At 38.0% G+C, this 17,469-nt stretch overlaps 1 protein-coding gene across 1 annotated transcript; it reads left to right on the forward strand.

Moving 5' to 3' along the window:
- Positions 1-12,256: 12,256 nt before the first annotated feature.
- LOC114830066 (CD59 glycoprotein-like) lies at positions 12,257-13,779 on the forward strand. Its single transcript, XM_029116833.2, has 4 exons — positions 12,257-12,355; positions 12,981-13,057; positions 13,385-13,495; positions 13,663-13,779. The coding sequence occupies exons 2-4, from the start codon at positions 13,009-13,011 to the stop codon at positions 13,764-13,766; spliced, it is 264 nt and encodes an 87-aa protein (XP_028972666.2). The 5' UTR covers positions 12,257-12,355; positions 12,981-13,008; the 3' UTR covers positions 13,767-13,779.
- The last annotated feature ends 3,690 nt before the right edge of the window (positions 13,780-17,469 follow it).

Here is a 17,469-nt window from a genome sequence, read left to right on the forward strand (position 1 = left end):
CATACAGGACCACAGGTACAAGATAGAAAAACAACTGACTTTAGAGGACATGTAGGAGGTGGAACTGGGTGAAGAACTGTACTCTACACAATCACCACTATCGTTTGTGACCTTGACACAGCTCTGATATTTACATCCAACGTTCTGCATGTTTCATTATTGTATTTCTCTATGTTGGATGTTCATCATGAGATGAGATGATGAGATGATGAGATGAAATGGATGTTCATCATGAGATGAGATGATGAGATGAGATGAAATGGATTTTCATCATGAGATGAGATGATGAGATGAAATGGATGTTCATCAGATGTTGAACAATTCATTTCATTACAGTTTATTTAGTTGATGTATTACTGTATTACAATTTCTTATATTTTGTGATGTTCATTTTACAATTATGGCTCTGTCTAAAACTCATATCAAGCCAAATGTCCCGATACATTGAATGACCTGAAATTAAGGGACTATGCATAAAATATGACAAAAACAAATGCCTTCACGTTTCTATTGAATAATAGGCTCTCAAAAGTTTGACCTATGGTAAACAGCAGTGTTTCAAAATGTTTACACATCTTCTCAGTTGGATTGAGGTCCGGGTTTGACTGGGCCACCCATGAACATTCACTGACTAGTCCCGAATTCACTTCAGTGTTATCTTGGCTGTGTGCTTTGGGTCTCTGTTGTGCTGCAAGATGGATCTTTTACCTCAGTCTGAGTACCATGATGCTGTTAGGTTGGGATGTTGTCCGGTTTTAGGCTTGCATCATACATAGAAGTTAATGTTGAGGCTATTTTGGTATCATAAGACCACATTGTTCTCATTTATAAAATAAATATTAATTATGAAAAAATGAAGCAGACATATTTTCGATATCATTCTCTCACCTGCTTTAATTTTTTTTGTGTTTAATGCAATTATTTTAATTTTGGGGGTGGAACAAATTTTTAGGGTAATATTTAATATTAACATATTGGGGGAAAATACACTGTTCTGCATATAGAGATGATATTTACGGAACATCCTATAGGACACTAAAGACAACAACCATGTTTTCAGTCCTAAGCAAGGCTCAGACAGACATTCAACATTGGTTAAGAAAGAGTATAGTACCCTTTGGACCTGCAGGTTTCTGTGTAACTCCTGTCCATTCATTTACACCGCATTTCAACTGATAAAGATTGCTGGGGGAAAATGGCCATTGCAGCCCCTGCTGTGTTTGTATCTGGTGACTGATCGAAAACAGTGTCTTTACCCAAGGTTGATGCCCAGGTTTAGTACTGTACTGAAAAAGTCCCAAATTAAACAGGGATCTACTGAACATTTCAAATAGGTAGAAACTATTTATTAGTAATGAAACTTCACACATTCTCCACTTCAAGAAAAACTATTATACTTTTCCTCAAAGCATATTGCAAATTCAGAATGCCATTGAGGATTGCCGCAACTATGTATCCCACTTGTATATTTATTATACTTATACCTGTACATTCTCTGTAAATACCTGTACATTCTCTGTAAATACCTGTACATTCTCTGTAAATACCTGTACATTCTCTGTAAATACCTGTACATTCCACTGCACATTTAGAATTGCCATATGTAATGCATTTGCACTAATTGTATATACATATTCTTGTACTTGTACATTTCTCTGCACTCCTCTATTTGCACTTCTGGTTAGATGCAAACTGTATTTCTTTGGACTGTACATGTACTGTTCAATAACAATAAAGTTGAATATAATTTAATCTAAAATAGGATGAAATGTAAAACATAAACTTTGCAAGTAAATTTTTGATATTTTATTCTACAAGCAGCCCCTTGGTTTTATTTTGATCAAAAAGCAAACGCTGATGCCTTTTATTGACACTTAATTGCATCATGTGACTTTTTGGTAAAAACCTATAGCTTTACCAAATATTTGAGGAATACATTATAGGGGAATACATGAAAGTCTAGTAAATATGTATGAAGACTGATTTTAAGAGTCTATTCACTGAAAAATAATTGATTAATTGCTATTTATAGACAATAATAAAATCACAGGGTCTGATGTGCTAGATCCAGTGTAATTTGTTAGGGCGGCTTCAGTTATATCTGGAGCGCTAACGCATATATTCAATCTATATTCAGATATTTTAGTCTGGAAAACTGCTCATGTGGTCCCATTGCATAAGGGTGGGGTCACTATTTTCCTTGATAACTATCAGTTGATCAATGAAATGTATCTATATATCTCTGTTTACATCAGCAGTTTTCACAAAGTGCTTTTACACAAAGTGCTTTTACACAACACGGATGCACAGTAGCTAGGAAAAACTCCCTAAAAGGGTCAGAAACTTAGGAAGAAACCTAGAGAGGAACCAGACTTGGAGAGGTGACCGGTCTTCTTCTGGCTGTGCCGGGTGAACATTTTGACAGTACAAATTGTAGTAATTAATAAATGTATCTGGGCTGCAGACAGAGTCCATAAAACCCTAATCTAGGTCAAAACAGTTAAAATGTTTTCTAGAACCAGTCATTCAAATTGGAATAATTTTTTTTGTTCTCCCATCTGTTCTTCATATATACAGTGTACCATACAAAAGAATCACATTATATTATCCATTATGTGATATTTCTGTGATATTAGCCAATCTTAAATGTATTCAGATCTAGCACTGTTCTTAATGTGCTTATTGAGCCACTCCTTTGTTGCTTTGGCCATTTGTTTTGGGTCATTGTCATGCTGGAATACCCATCCACGACCCATTTTCAATGCCCTGGCTGAGGGAAGGAGGTTCTCACCCAAGATTTGACGGTACATGGTCTCGTCCATCGTCAATATGATGCAGTGAAGTTGTCCTGTCCCCTCAGCAGAAAAACACCCACAAAGCATGATGTTTCCACCTCCATGTTAGACGATGGGGATGATTTTCTTGGGGTCATAGGCAGCATTCCTTCTCCTCCAAACACGGCGAGTTGAGTTGATGCCAAAGAGCTCGATTTTGGTCTCATCTGACCACAACACTTTCACCCAGTCCTCCTCTGAATCATTCAGATGTTCATTGGCAAACTTCAGACGGGCCTGTACATGTGCTTTCTTGAGCAGGGGCACATTTTGGACACTGTTGGATTTCAGTCTTTCATGGCGTAGTGTGTAACCAATTGTTTTCTTGGTGACTATTGTCCCAGCTGCCTTGAGATCATTGACAAGATCCTCCTGTGTAGTTCTGGGCTGATTCCTCGCCATTCTCATGATCATTGCAACTCCACGAGGTGAGATCTTGCATGGAGCTCCAGACCAAGGGAGATTGACAGTTCTTTTGTGTCTTCCATTTGGGAATAATTGCACCAACTGTTGTCACCTTCTCACCAAGCTGCTTGGCGATAGTCTTGTAGCCCATTCCAGCCTTGTGTAGGTCTACAATCTTGTCCCTGACATCTTTGGACTGTTCTTTGGTCTTGGCCATGGTGGAGAGTTTGGAGTCTGATTGATTGATTGCTTCTGTGGACAGGTGTCTTTTACACAGGTAACAAGCTGAGATTAGGAGCACTCCCTTTAAGAGTGTGCTCCTAATCTCAGCTCTTTACCTGTATAAAATACACCTGGGAGACAGAAATCTTTCTGATTGAGAGGGGATGAAATACTTATTTCACCCATTAAAATATATTTTTTCTGGATATTTTTGTTGTTATGCTGTCTCACACAGTTCAAATTAACCTACCATTAACATTATAGACTGATTATTGCTATTATTTCTTCAGTGGGCAAACATACAAAATCAGCAAGGGATCAAATACTTATTTCACTCACTGTACATTTTCGGTTTTACTTCAGGTTACAGACAGGTGGCATCACATTTTACTCCAATATTGTCTAGTGTAGTATTGAATTTCTGGTTGACACAATGATGAAATGCTCGCCAAGACCCAGAAACAGCTAAACAGCTCTATACCATAATGCCAATGCCACACTGCTTTTTAGTTGGGTTCTTCTGTTCAAAGGCAGTTTATATCAATCTGACATTGGCCAGGTAGATGATTTATAATCTTTGTAGAGGAAAATATTCCTGTAGTCATGTTCTTCACTCAGGTGTTGTCTGTCATTTAAATATTTTTTGAGTGCAGATGCTCTTTCCTTCCTGACCTGTCGTAGGCCAAGCTTGTAGAGTCTAGTTCTAATAGTTCATCTGTACCACTTCGAAATTGATTGTGAATCTTTTAATGTTACCCTGGAGGCCACAGTACTCACCTTGTAGTATTTTCTGGTATTTTCTGGCTATGAGCAAGGAGGTTGTTTCCCAAAAAAACAGGCAACTGTGCGTAGTCCCCTGGGGAGTGGTGCCCCCTGCTGCCTAGTAGCAGTCATTACAAATAGAATTGCAAGTTGAATCTAACTGCACACAATCCTTGAGTAGTTATTGCAAAAAAAACAACTGCTGTTTTCGATTACCGTTTTGATAGAAATCTAAAATATTAAATATACTCCGATTGTCCATGGCCTGTTGGTGCTCCCGGTCACTGTTCACTGCACTTCCTGATCTGTTCTCCCATCCAAGGACAGAACAACACCAACCCTACTTAGATTCAAATACCAACCAGCAGTGGAAGGAGGGTGATATGCTGCTGGTGATCCTCATGTTAACCTTCAGGCTGACCTACATAATAACAATAAGAATAATCCCAATAGAGATGGTTATTAATAATGCATTATCTTGTATGGTTGGAATGACAGATCAACTTAGTCCAGAAGATAAACAGAGAAAATATAAAAGCTTTATGTTTTTCTCCTACTCCTAATGCTGACAAGTAACCTCGGTGAGACCTGACTTATTCTATCAGTTCATTTGACAAGGGACCACAGCAAATAAACCAGTGTTACAGATTTTAGGTACAGTACATTTGCTATATTCAGTCTCTATATTACCTGACTCGATATAAAATGTTTTACCCTGGGTCTCGGTTCTCCCTCGCCACAGCTGTCTCATACATATGCATGAAGTGGTCAGAACATACATTCCTGGGAAGCATCAACCAATGCAATGGAGACACAACCTTTGTTTACCATATAAATACAGTACATGCATACAGTCTAACCTGTACTAAGCTGTACATAGCTGGACTAAGCTGAACATCCCTAATCAATGCATATGACTGTGAAACATTTCGTGGCCAAGTGTGGTCTAGAGGTTTAAGCTGATGTCTCCAGAGCAGATATTGTTTATTGCTGTGAAATGTGTTCGCCATTGACCTGAACTATTAATTAAGCACAATCTTTCCCACATTCTCGAGCCTATCAATGAAGTATATAAAAACATAAAGCTTTACTTTTGCATTTTTGTTTGCGAACATTTCTTTAAAATGTATTGTCTTTTTCTCTTGTATCTCTTGTAAAATCATGGATTTCAGACAGTTAGGAACAGTGCTAGACCTGAATACATTTAAGATTGGCTAATATCACAGAAATATCACATAATGGATAATATAATGTGATTCTTTTGTATGGTACACTGTATATATGAAGCACAGATGGAAGAACAAAAAAAAAATTATTCAAATTTGAATGACTGGTTCTAGAAAAATATTTAACAGTTTCGACCTGGATTAGGTTTTATGGACTCTGTCCACAGCCCACATGCATTTTTTAATTACTACAATTTGTACTCTCAAAATGTTCACCCGGCACACCCAGAAGAATACCGGTCACCTCTTAGAGTCTGGTTTCTCTCTAGGTTTCTTCCTAAGTTGAGTACCCTTTTAGGGTGTTTTTCCTAGCTATTGTGCATCTGTGTTGTGTAAAAGCACTTTGTGTAAAAGCACTTTGTGAAAACTGCTGATGTAAAAAGAGATATATGCATAAGAGATTATGCAATGGGACGACATGAGCAGTATTCCAGACTTTAGGGTAAAACCCTGAAATATTTGAATATATTGATTGAATATAGGTGTTAGAGCTCCAGAGGTAACTGGAGCAGCACTAACCAATAAGCCTGGATCTAGAATATCAGCCCCTGTGTTTTTTTTGTCTATGACTAGCAATTAATCAATTGAAAATCATTTAAACAAAATCCTATTTTTCAAACGAAAAACTAACTTCCTTTAGGCATATTATAGTATTCATTCATTCATTCATTCATTCATTCATCTTCTTCCGCTTCATCCGGGGCCGGGTCGCGGGGGCAGCAGTCTAAGCAGAGATGCCCAGACTTCCCTCTCCCCAGACACTTCCTCCAGCTCTTCCGGGGGGACACCGAGGCGTTCCCAGGCCAGCCGGGAGACATAGTCCCTCCAGCGTGTCCTAGGTCTTCCCCCGGGGTCTCCTCCCGGTGGGACGGTGTTCCGGAGGCATCCGAAACAGATGCTCAAGCCACCTCAGCTGACCCCTCTCGATGTGGAGGAGCAGCGGCTCTACTCCAAGCTCCTCCCGGGTGACCGAGCTTCTCACCCTATCTCTAAGGGATCGCCCAGCCACCCTGCGGAGAAAGCTCATTTCGGCCGCCTGTATCCGGGATCTTGTCCTTTCGGTCATGACCCAAAGCTCATGACCATAGGTGAGAGTAGGAACGTAGATTGACCGGTAAATCGAGAGCTTCGCCTTGAGGCTCAGCTATTTCTTCACCACGACAGACCGATACATCGACCGCATTACTGCAGAAGCTGCACCGATCCGTCTGTCAATCTCTCGTTCCATCCTTCCCTCACTCGTGAACAAGACCCCTAGATACTTAAACTCCTCCACTTGAGGCAAGCACTCTCCACCAACCTGAAGTGGGCAAGCCACCCTTTTCCGACTGAGGAAAATTATAGTATTCCACTATTATTTCTTCCTCGGATATTTCAGGTCGGTATATAGTTTTTTTCCCAAAAGATCACCTGCTGCAATAAACTGGCTGTGTTAACTTTGCACACTGCATTTTAGCCAGTGATGATTAATTCATGAGAAGGCTTATACCTTAAGTGTACTTCATAGTCAAATTAGTCTTGCGACAGAGTTTATTGTAAAAGAGGGTTGATGATGTTAATGTGTCCTTTGTGATCAACCTCTTCTAGGGTCATTTTGGCTCTTGCTCTGAAAGTAGTATAAAGAAGGCCAATTCATAAAGAGCCACGGCAGCATAGGAACACTAACATGGTCATTAGGCCCAAATAATGCCAAGGGACCCCTTATAAAATATTACATCTCTTATTAGATTGCAAGGTTCATGCAGTGCTTTACCAGTCCTGCCCGTAAACACGCGGACAGGACTTACACAAAAACCTGCAGAGTTCCACTAGGTAAGATTAAGATTAATCTTTCAGCACAACAATGACCCAAAGCACCCAGCCAAAAGAACACTGAAGTAAAGTCTGTGAATGTCCATGAGTGGCCCAGTCAAACTCGGACCTCAATTCAGTTGAGAAAATGTAAAAAACACTAGACAATTGCTGTTCACCATAGGTCCTCATTCAAATTGAGTTTGAGCCATTTGGTGAAAACTTACTGTGCCCAGGTGTGCAAAGCTGTAAGAGATTTATCCAAATAAACTCATAGCGATTATTGTTTCTAAAGATGCCAAATATTCACTAAAGGGGTAAATACATTTGGCAAAAAAAACTATTTTGAATTCATGTTGTAACACTACAAATATGGAAACATCCAAAAGGGCTGAATACTTTTGAGCCACTGTAGATTCTCATCTTGCATTCAATAGAAATGTGAGGGTATTTGTATTAATATATGCATAGTCCCTTAATTCCAAAGCACTAAACGTACAATGGACATTTGGCTTGATAGGGGTTTCTGACAGATGCATAATCGCAAAATGGAGAATATAACAGGAGAGAAATGGCGTAATACATCAAAAAAATAATACAAATGTAATAAAATGAATAGTCTATCAACATGTGATGAATACCCAAAATAGAGAAAGACAATAATGAAACACACAAAATGCTGAATATAAATATCATAGCTATGTCAAGCCCACAGTGGTGATTGTGTGGAGAAGATTCCTTCAGTCTCTGTCACGACTTGGCAGGAGTAGCAGGACACAGGCGAAAAGGCCTTTTAACAAACAGACATGGTTGAAAATCAAAAGGCTCAAAAAAGCAGGAACAAGAAACAAGCGACATCCACAGCAACAACCACTTACAAGAAACACAGGGGCAGGAGGAACTAAAATAGGGGGCAAACAAGGCACACCTGTAAACAATAATACAAAAGAACAGGCTACATTCAAAACCAAAGGACAAAAACCAAACAGAACAGGCCACGTTTAAAAAACAAAACAAAATCTAAACTGAACAGAACAGAACCTTACATGTAATCTCCTCATGCATGTAATCAAGAGTCAGTTGTTCTATTTTGTACACATGGTCCTGTATGCTTCGGTAAGATGCTGTGCTAAAATTAAACCACCTGTCAAAAACCAAAGTATTGCCCAATATCTCATGAACATGACACGTGGAGACCTGATTTGTTAGCATATGTTGCAGTAGGCCATATATGGAGGAAGGTGAGGGAGGGGCATCAAGAGAGCTCAACGCACAACAGCAAAACCATCCGGTGAGTCATGCGTTTGCTACTTCATAGCTGTACTCTTTTGTCTCATGAAATTGGGCCATTTTTTTAGTAAAAAATTTCTGGTTTCTGCATATTCAAGTGTGCTTTTGGAACTTGACTGAATGGCAACTTGGTGCACTCCGCTCTAACATGTGATTGCACAACCAAGTATCTAATCATTTAAATAGACATCTAAGAAAGACACTTGGTTTGGTTCTACCCTATCTACTATAGAGTTTCAGCCTATAGAGTTTCCTGTCTCTCCACAGGGTTGCTTCATTGTTTATGCAGCATCAGGTCAGAATGCAAGTCGATGGGAAGCACTCTGACATGGTTAATGTCCACTGCTGCCACACCAACCAGTGTAACTGAGGTACAACCTCTGTCTATCATAGAGTCAAAATCCATAGTCACTTTGATGAACTAAGATGAACCTCCCTAATCAAGGCGTATTTTAAATGTAAACTTTGTGTGACTGTGAAAAATAAATTAAAGCCGGTCCTCTGATTATTTATTATGTATACAGCTAAAGCTAGACTTATGGTCTAGCTTCTCAAGTATATCTTGACATGGGGCAAATATTAACAAATTATAAATAGCAGTGTACTCAAACTACAACCTTGCACATTACAAACATGTATATCACACCTTTAGAACACATGTATCGGTGCCTAATTAGCATAATATGCAGAATATATAGAGAAAGAGGAAAGATCATCGACAGCATAAGAAAAACCATCAGGCGAGTAATGGTTTTGCTATTATACTTTGACAATATACTTTGTTGAAATTCTGTCTCTTTTTATTTGAAACAACAAACATCTGAGACATCAGTTAGGTAAGTCTGCACAATTAATCAAATTTAAACTGAAATCACCGTGTTATAGATTAGTACACGCATATCTCTCATGCTGCTAAACTGTAACCGGCATGTGCATGTTCAAAACTCAATTCGGGCATGATATTGCTTGCTTGATAATGTGTTTTTATCATCAAGGTGTTTACTTTAGACCCCGAAAGATATGGAATTGATAATGCTAACACAGTCATTATATATGCAGTTTATCATATCGATATTCTCCAGAGTTAAGAGCACCGGTTTCCCCTCAGTCCCGTCAGTGAATTGAAACGCTGTCTGATTGTAACAGTGTGTTGGCCTGTGTCTATATAGAACAAACAGTCTGGAGAGCGTTTTTTTTTTTTTGCATGCAAAAAAGCAATCATGTCACAATGATCGCAATATTATGTTTTGTGTCAAACTAATCGCAATGTTTATACCCGTTTTGCGTTGTTGAATGCGCAATCGTGCTTTAAAATAGCCACATTATTGCAAAATTAGCCAATGCATTGAAATAATAATTGAAATGTTATTGTCTTAAGTCAAAATCACAATGATTACTTAATTTCATTAGGCCCGATGGGTTTTTGCCACGTTTATATTGGTTTGGATGTCAGGAGGATCAAGACGATCTGTGTGAAAGAGACGCCCAAAATACTTACCAATTACTGCAAATAAAGACACGTGCACGCACACTCCATGGTACTATATTAATTGATTTCTAAAAAGTTCTGATGTACAGTAATAGAGATCAATTTAATATATGTGTGGGGTTTTTTAACAGTAAAATGATGAAAGACCAAGGTGAGTTTAAATAAGTTTGACTTCTTTCCACTCCATTTCAAGCAATAGATCGATTTATATTGTAAAGTTGATTAATTTATCTTTTCGTATTGATTTAATCAGAATGCTTCTTGATTGCCTTTGTTATGTGTCATTATATTGCTTGAAATAAATAAATGAATGAATGAATTAAACAAATATAAGCTGGTCAAATCATGCATGATTTAATGTGAAGCGTCCATAACGGTCACGTCCGTAACGCATAATTAGGTTGTTTAGAGCAATTAAGTGAGATGATTTGTCAATCATGACTAGAATGGACATATTTTGGCTTTGTACATAAAGTTTCAAATTAATTGTAATAATAATGATTATACAATCTAAACTTATTCTTTAAATCGTTACGGACGTGACACAGCACTTAAGCGTCGTGACTTCCTAAATATAGCCTTTATAAATTTAAAGGGAAATGCAGTTATAACAAAGTGAGTGTATTTATATCTCAGTCATGCCCCCATCTTTCTGCAAAATCCTTACTATCAACATAAAGTATAATTAAAGGAGTCTTTGATCCCTCTTTTTAAACCATGAAATAGGTTTGTATAAAAAAAGCAATTTTAGTATCTGTGCACACCTTATCTGAGGTGAATAAACAGAAATGTCCTTAAAATTTACATGACAGCACATCAATACAATAAAATACAGATCCAAATGGACAACTTAGAAAGGGTTTTGATTTTTTTATGATAACTTTTTTTTCTCTGCTTACACTTTTTACCACTATTTGTGTCTCTTACTCTCTCTTTACTAGTCTCATTGTTGTTCTCTCTCCTGCTGTATGTTCATGCTTCATGATCATAATCTGAGCCTTCTCTGTTATCTATTTTATAGTCACAATTTCTACAAAAACGTTAGCTATTATAGCAAGTCTACTAAGTGCTTTTTAAAGCTGGCCCTGTTATTGATACATGGCCATAATGACAGCACTGCTAAACACATAAAAGCTCTAAAAGGTATTTGTTAGCTAGTTAATTAGTTAGCTAGCTAGTGTGCTGATGATATAATTAGTTAGTTACTATGAAGCCAGCTAGCTGCACATCTAGTAGCTAGATGGATAGCTAATGGCGATGAAAAGTTTACTTAGCTAGTTATCGTTAACTTGCCACTTTGCAACTGGATGTGGAGCTAGTTGGCTAACTATATTCATCTTAGCTAACCGGACTCTGTACATTTGCTAGCGAGTTAGGACCAGGTAGCTAACGGAGGTTAGCTTGCAAACTAGTGGGTTAGCTATCTAATTTATCCATCAAGTTTACATACTATTCACAAACCTTAATATAGCTAACTAATAGTCTTCACTATCTCTTTTTAACAAATCATCAATAAAGTAATTCAATGTTAGGTTTCTAATTGGTATTGTTATATTTGCAAACTATCCCAAGTCAACTAGCTAACACAAACTAGCACAGCTACTCAAATATTTACAAAAATGTGAGGGGTGTACTCACTTTTGTGAGATACTGTATATAAATATGGAAATTGTGATTGTCAAAATGTAGTGCAACCAAATTTCTAATAGTTTTTTGACAGTATGTCAAAATGCCATAAGAAGGACTAGGTTGTTTAAGTATGATTCCTCTACCAACTTATTTATACACTGCCTTTGGAAAGTATTCAGACCAATTATTTTAATTTGTCACAGGTAAACTCCAAGATGTAGACTTTCAAAGGGACACCGGATGCATCCAAGCTCAGCTTGTCATAGAAAAGGGTCTGAATATTTATTTATATAAGATTAAATCAGTTATGCATTTTCAATAAATTGGCAAACATTTAATATTTTTGCTTGTCAGTATAAGGTATTGTGTATAGTTTAATGGCAAAAAGTATTTAATTGGATATAAATTAAGTCTATAACACAACAAAATGTGGAAAGATTGAAGGGGGTTCTTCTATTAACAGGAAAATCTCTTTCTATTTACCAGGAAGTGTACACGTGGAGAATGTGCTAAAGATGAACTGATGGACATATGTAAAAATATTGCGAAATATCTCACATTAGTGACTCAGAGACTAGAAAATATTAGTGACTCAAATATCTCACATTTGTGACTCAGAGATAGTTGAGGTTATTTGCATATAAGTATATAAGGAGGAAGGGAAGGAAAGATCAGAAAGAGAGTTCAACACAGAAAGAAGAAATCAAGTGAGTAATAATGGTTTTGCTGTGAATTTTTTAGTCTGTATAACTTTCTCATGATATTAGGCTACTTGGTTAGTCAAATGGCTGGTTGTAGTATTTCTACACAAAACAATGTCTTATTAGAGGTTGACCTAACGCACAGGTTAGCTACCTACAAAGACTTAGTATCGTGTGGACGTAACTGTCACCCCTGAAAATGTTTTTTGCCATGTTCGATCTCTTATTTAAACAATACTGACAGATAAGGTCATCAAATGTAACACAGACATTTTATTTATTCACTTTAGTTTGACTGTTTGGTGCCTAAGGCTTTTGCATAGTATTGTATATAAGACATTACACGTTTCTCTGTAATACATTTTTTAAATAATTTACACGGATCTTGTTGAACCAGGTAAAAAGTTTAGCAATTTGTTAGGATGATGAAAGTTCGGGGAACTCTCTTACCGTGTTTATTTTAGTAATGCAAATGGCTGTAAAAAAGTAATTATTCTGTGTTATTTGTTAAATTAACTCAGTAAACAGTCAAATATCCATTTGTCCAAATGTGTCCAAAAAATGAACTTGTCATGTGATGTACACTGTACATGGTGACCTACACATAACTGTATTCATTACTTATTGTCAGATAAAGTGTCCAGGAAAACAAAGGAAAGATGAAAGCTGTTTGTTTTTCTCTCCTCTTACTGTTGGCATGTAGCTTTGGTGAGTCTCTTCAACAATGTCTTCTTTTCTCAAATTTGAGTTGTTTGTTGCTTCAATTACAGAAGCACGCCAGTTACATGCTCACCCCAATTCAAAGTACCAAGCACCATCAAATAACACACTGTTCTATAAATGGGATCTGACCTCGTTTCAGTCAAATAACCACTAATCACAATCAAATTGAGGTAACAGGTCATTTGGGGAAGGGGATGCGCTGGTGTCTGTTTTAACTGGCTAGAATTAGATGTCACTCTTATTTTTTCTTCTAAACCAATGATTGGTTTGGAAGGTCGTTACAGAGAAAATTTTGTTGTTATGTTTCTCCAGGAGAGGCGCTGAAATGCAACAACTGTATTGGCAAAGGCTGCAGAAACACAGTGGAGACCTGCCGTCCTGATTTTGATGCCTGCATCAGTGCCATTTTCTTGCCCCCAGCCCGTACGTATCTCTTGTCCTTTTCACTTGGCACTAACCAGTCAGCAAAACACCTATTCATTATTAATTTCGATTAACCCCTTCTATGTAAAAACAAATTAATCAAATCAGCAAAACATTCTGTTTTTTGTCTGCTAGTGTTCAACCCCATGTCTCGGTCCTCTCCACAGCTCCATCATTCTTCAGGAGATGCATCAAGAAGTCAGACTGTCTTCTGCTGGCAGGAACACCAGGCATTAATGCCAACTGCTGCTACACTGACCGGTGCAACTAAAACAGTCATACAGTCAAATGCTGTACTTCCTTTGCTGTACCAAGCTGAACATCCCAAATTAATGCACATCATTGTGACTGTGAATAAATAAATACTGTCAAAAATAAATCGCCTATTTGTGCTTTTGCATTTTCTTTCAAAGCTTTCTTTTCCGATTTTGGCTCTTTTCTTTCTCAACCAAATATGAATGTCTCACATTATATCAACAAATTAAAATACTACACCATTAGTAAACATGTTGTGTTTAGATAAGTGGAATAGACACATGCAGTTCCAGCTACAATGTAGATCATATTGACCCTAAATCACTAAATGTCATTATTTTTGTAATAGATGTAACTTTAAACAATGATCAGTTTCAACTAAAATTATCTATAAAAAAAGATCTACACACAAGAAACAGACAATATATTACTGTTGACAAAGGTAATCTGATTTACTGGCATGTAATTGCTCATGTCTTGGAATTAAACACAACTGCAGCTGTGCCACCACCCAAGTCATAGCAAACTACCATAACAACAATTAGGTGATACTTAACATGTATCAGCCATTTTGCACCTCATAGGCAATACACTCCCAACAAGCTGTGTTGGTGAGGGCATAAATTGTCATGACAATCTATCCAAATGTTCCAGTTTATAACGGATGACTGTTTTGCGGCACAGATCCCTGTTTCTGGAAATTATTGTTAGGTTGATCTTGTGATATAGGGGAATTTCTATGACAACAAAAATGTAACATTGACAAATATCACAGGTGTATTACATGAAGCAGTTTCATGTATAATAGGTGTGCTTTATTTGGATAGTATGGTGTTTTTAAGGTGGTGGAGACAGATTCAACAATGACATTTCTGGACCTAGAAAGAAGGGAGAGCTCCACACAGTTGTCGTGGAAATTACCACAAATGATGAAGAATAATATGAATACTCAAACTGAACCTTTATTCATACAACAATTACAGGAAACAGTGGTTGCAGTCTCGTATGCAACACACTGCTTGTCCTGACCCAAAAGTCCTGACCCAAAAGTCCTGACCCAGAAGTCCTGACCCAGAAGTCCTGACCCAGAAGTCTTGATTAAAAAGCAATCATCCCGAAAAGCAGTTATTTTATCATGGATGTTCGGGCCTACATCCATAGCCCTGAATGTCCACTTCTCTAGCCCGGTCATGAGTTAGACCATGTCTATGAACGTAGGTCTATACTGTATGTGAAGGAAACGACAGGACCAAAAGACAGCACCTTTTAAAGCGCAACTGAACACAACAAATTGCTGAAACAGGGCCATGGACACAACTGAATACTAGAAAATTGGACTCCTTCCTCCAAGGCAGCCTCATCAAACCATTCTGCTTTTCCCCACACTGGTCTTTACACAACATGTAAACTCATTTAACTTCACATTCGCCCAAGCCACCTGAAGGAGTCGCTAGAGCACCAGGACCCCAGTTAATCCCTGCAGACCTCTGTAAGAAGACAAAATGTTTTTTTGGTTAAGTTCATCTGTTACAGTATATAAACATGTATATGTAAGTTTTGGTAAACTTATTTTAAAAAATCATCAACAATATTAACATCCTGTCCCGCATGTAGAAGGTTCTAGTGTGGAACAATGGTCTTTGTTTTGTGCCAAAGGTCTGTGTCTTGCGAAATGTCTTCTGTAATCAGGAAGCTTAATCAAAATACAAGAAAAGCAACATAGTTCAGTTATTTCGGGAACAACATGCTAAACCTGTTCTTAACATTACATCCAGGAAAAGTGTAGATCAATTCTTTTCACACTGCATGGTTCTTAACCCGGATTATTTTGAACACACCGAATGTCACACAAGCCACACATAAATAGTAGCTTTTTGAACATTATTCTGTATATAAATGTATTAATATGTGAATTAATTAAGTTGTCTATCAGTCATTTAAACCGTAATTTTAGACCACCGTTCAATATAGAAATGTTCAAATGTATGCAAATGTTGAGGACTTCGTTAAAGGTAATGCTTGCCTCCACTTCCCATAATATTTCTGGAACTAAACTCTGGGCTTTGACTCAGCCCATCAATAACAATCAATTTCTTTTTTTATAGCTCAAACATTCTGTGGTACAACATTCTGTGGATTATACATGTCTTTTGGGGGCCTCAGGAAGCCTTTCCACTGCCATAGAATCTCTTATTTCTGAGACAATTTGTGTTGCTCAAATGTTATAGATCATTGACCTTTTGTAAGATACATTTTCGGTTTTACATCTGCTTACTGACAGGTGACATTATATTTTACTCCAATATTCTCTGTTGTATTATCGAATTTCTGGTTGACACAATGATGATATGCTCGCCAAGAACCAGAGACAGCTAAGCAGCCCAATACCAATATCTAACAGTCAATTTGTAGAACTTTGACATTGATTATGGTAAGAGATGCTTGTGAATCTATTGATGTTACCCTGGAAGCCTTAGAGACTTCTCTGAGCATCTTTTGGTCAGCACTTAAATTGAAATTGTTGAATTGCGTAGGAATTCTGAGATAAAAGAGCATATTCTTTGCCAGAATATGGTCAGGTTTTTACAAGTATTTTCCCAAGTCTTTGTCTTTTTACACCTTGAGCTGAATGAAAACTTTGACATTGTACTCAACCTGAATGGTCTGTAGTATGTTCTGGCTACAAGCAGGAAGGTTGTTTCCCAACAAACCAGGCAATTGTGTGTGGACCCCTGGGGAGTGGCGCCCCCTGCTGCCTAGTAGCCGTCATCCCAATTGAAGTGCTGACCAAAAGATGCTCAAAGAAGTCTCTAAGGCTTTCAGGGTTACATCAATAGATTCACAAGCGTTTCTTACCATAATCAATGTCTAATCTCAGTCATTACAAACAGAATTGCAAGTTAAAACTAACTGCACACCAATTTTTTTTAATTGTCCACAGCCTGTTGGTGCTCCTGGTCACATACCACTGCACTTTCTGATCTATTCTCCCATCCAGGGACCGAACAACACCCATGTTAACCTTCAGGTTGACCTACGTAATATCAATAAGAATAATCCCAATAGAGATGGTTATTAATAATACATTAAATTATATTGTTGGAATGACAGATCAAAATAGTCCAGAGGAGAAACTATAAAAGCTCAGTACATTTGACAAGGGACCACGGCAAATAAACCAGTGTTGCAGATTTTAGGTACAGTACATTTGCTACTCATATCCAGTCTATATATTACCTGACTCAATATAAAACAGACATGATACTGTTCTTCTTTTCCTCCAGAAGAGGCCCTGGCCAGGCTGCCAACGGAGACCTGCCATTCTGCAGGAACACAATGGAGACCTGCCATTCTGCAGGAACACAGTGGAGACCTGCCATTCTGCAGGAACACAGTGGAAACCTGCCATTCTGCAGGAACACAGTGGAGACCTGCCATTCTGTTCTGCAGGAACACAGTGGAGACCTGCCATTCTGCAGGAACACAGTGGAAACCTGCCATTCTGCAGGAACACAGTGGAGACCTGCCATTCTGCAGGAACACAGTGGAGACCTGCCATTCTGCAGGAACACAGTGGAGACCTGCCATTCTGCAGGAACACAGTGGAGACCTGCCATTCTGCAGGAACACAGTGGAGACCTGCCATTCTGCAGGAACACAGTGGAGACCTGCCATTCTGCAGGAACACAGTGGAGACCTGCCATTCTGCAGGAACACAG

This window comes from Esox lucius, chromosome 22 (genome assembly GCF_011004845.1).
Source record: "Esox lucius isolate fEsoLuc1 chromosome 22, fEsoLuc1.pri, whole genome shotgun sequence".
NCBI classification, from domain to species: Eukaryota; Metazoa; Chordata; class Actinopteri; order Esociformes; family Esocidae; genus Esox; species Esox lucius.

Excerpts from the sequence above, each read along its gene's own strand:
- LOC114830066 (XM_029116833.2), top strand. The coding sequence starts at position 13,009 with ATGAAAGCTGTTTGTTTTTCTCTCCTCTTACTGTTGGCATGTAGCTTT. Across the intron at positions 13,058-13,384 it reads ACTGTTGGCATGTAGCTTTG|GAGAGGCGCTGAAATGCAAC; the intron begins GTGAGTCTCTTC and ends ATGTTTCTCCAG. Across the intron at positions 13,496-13,662 it reads CATTTTCTTGCCCCCAGCCC|CTCCATCATTCTTCAGGAGA; the intron begins GTACGTATCTCT and ends TCCTCTCCACAG.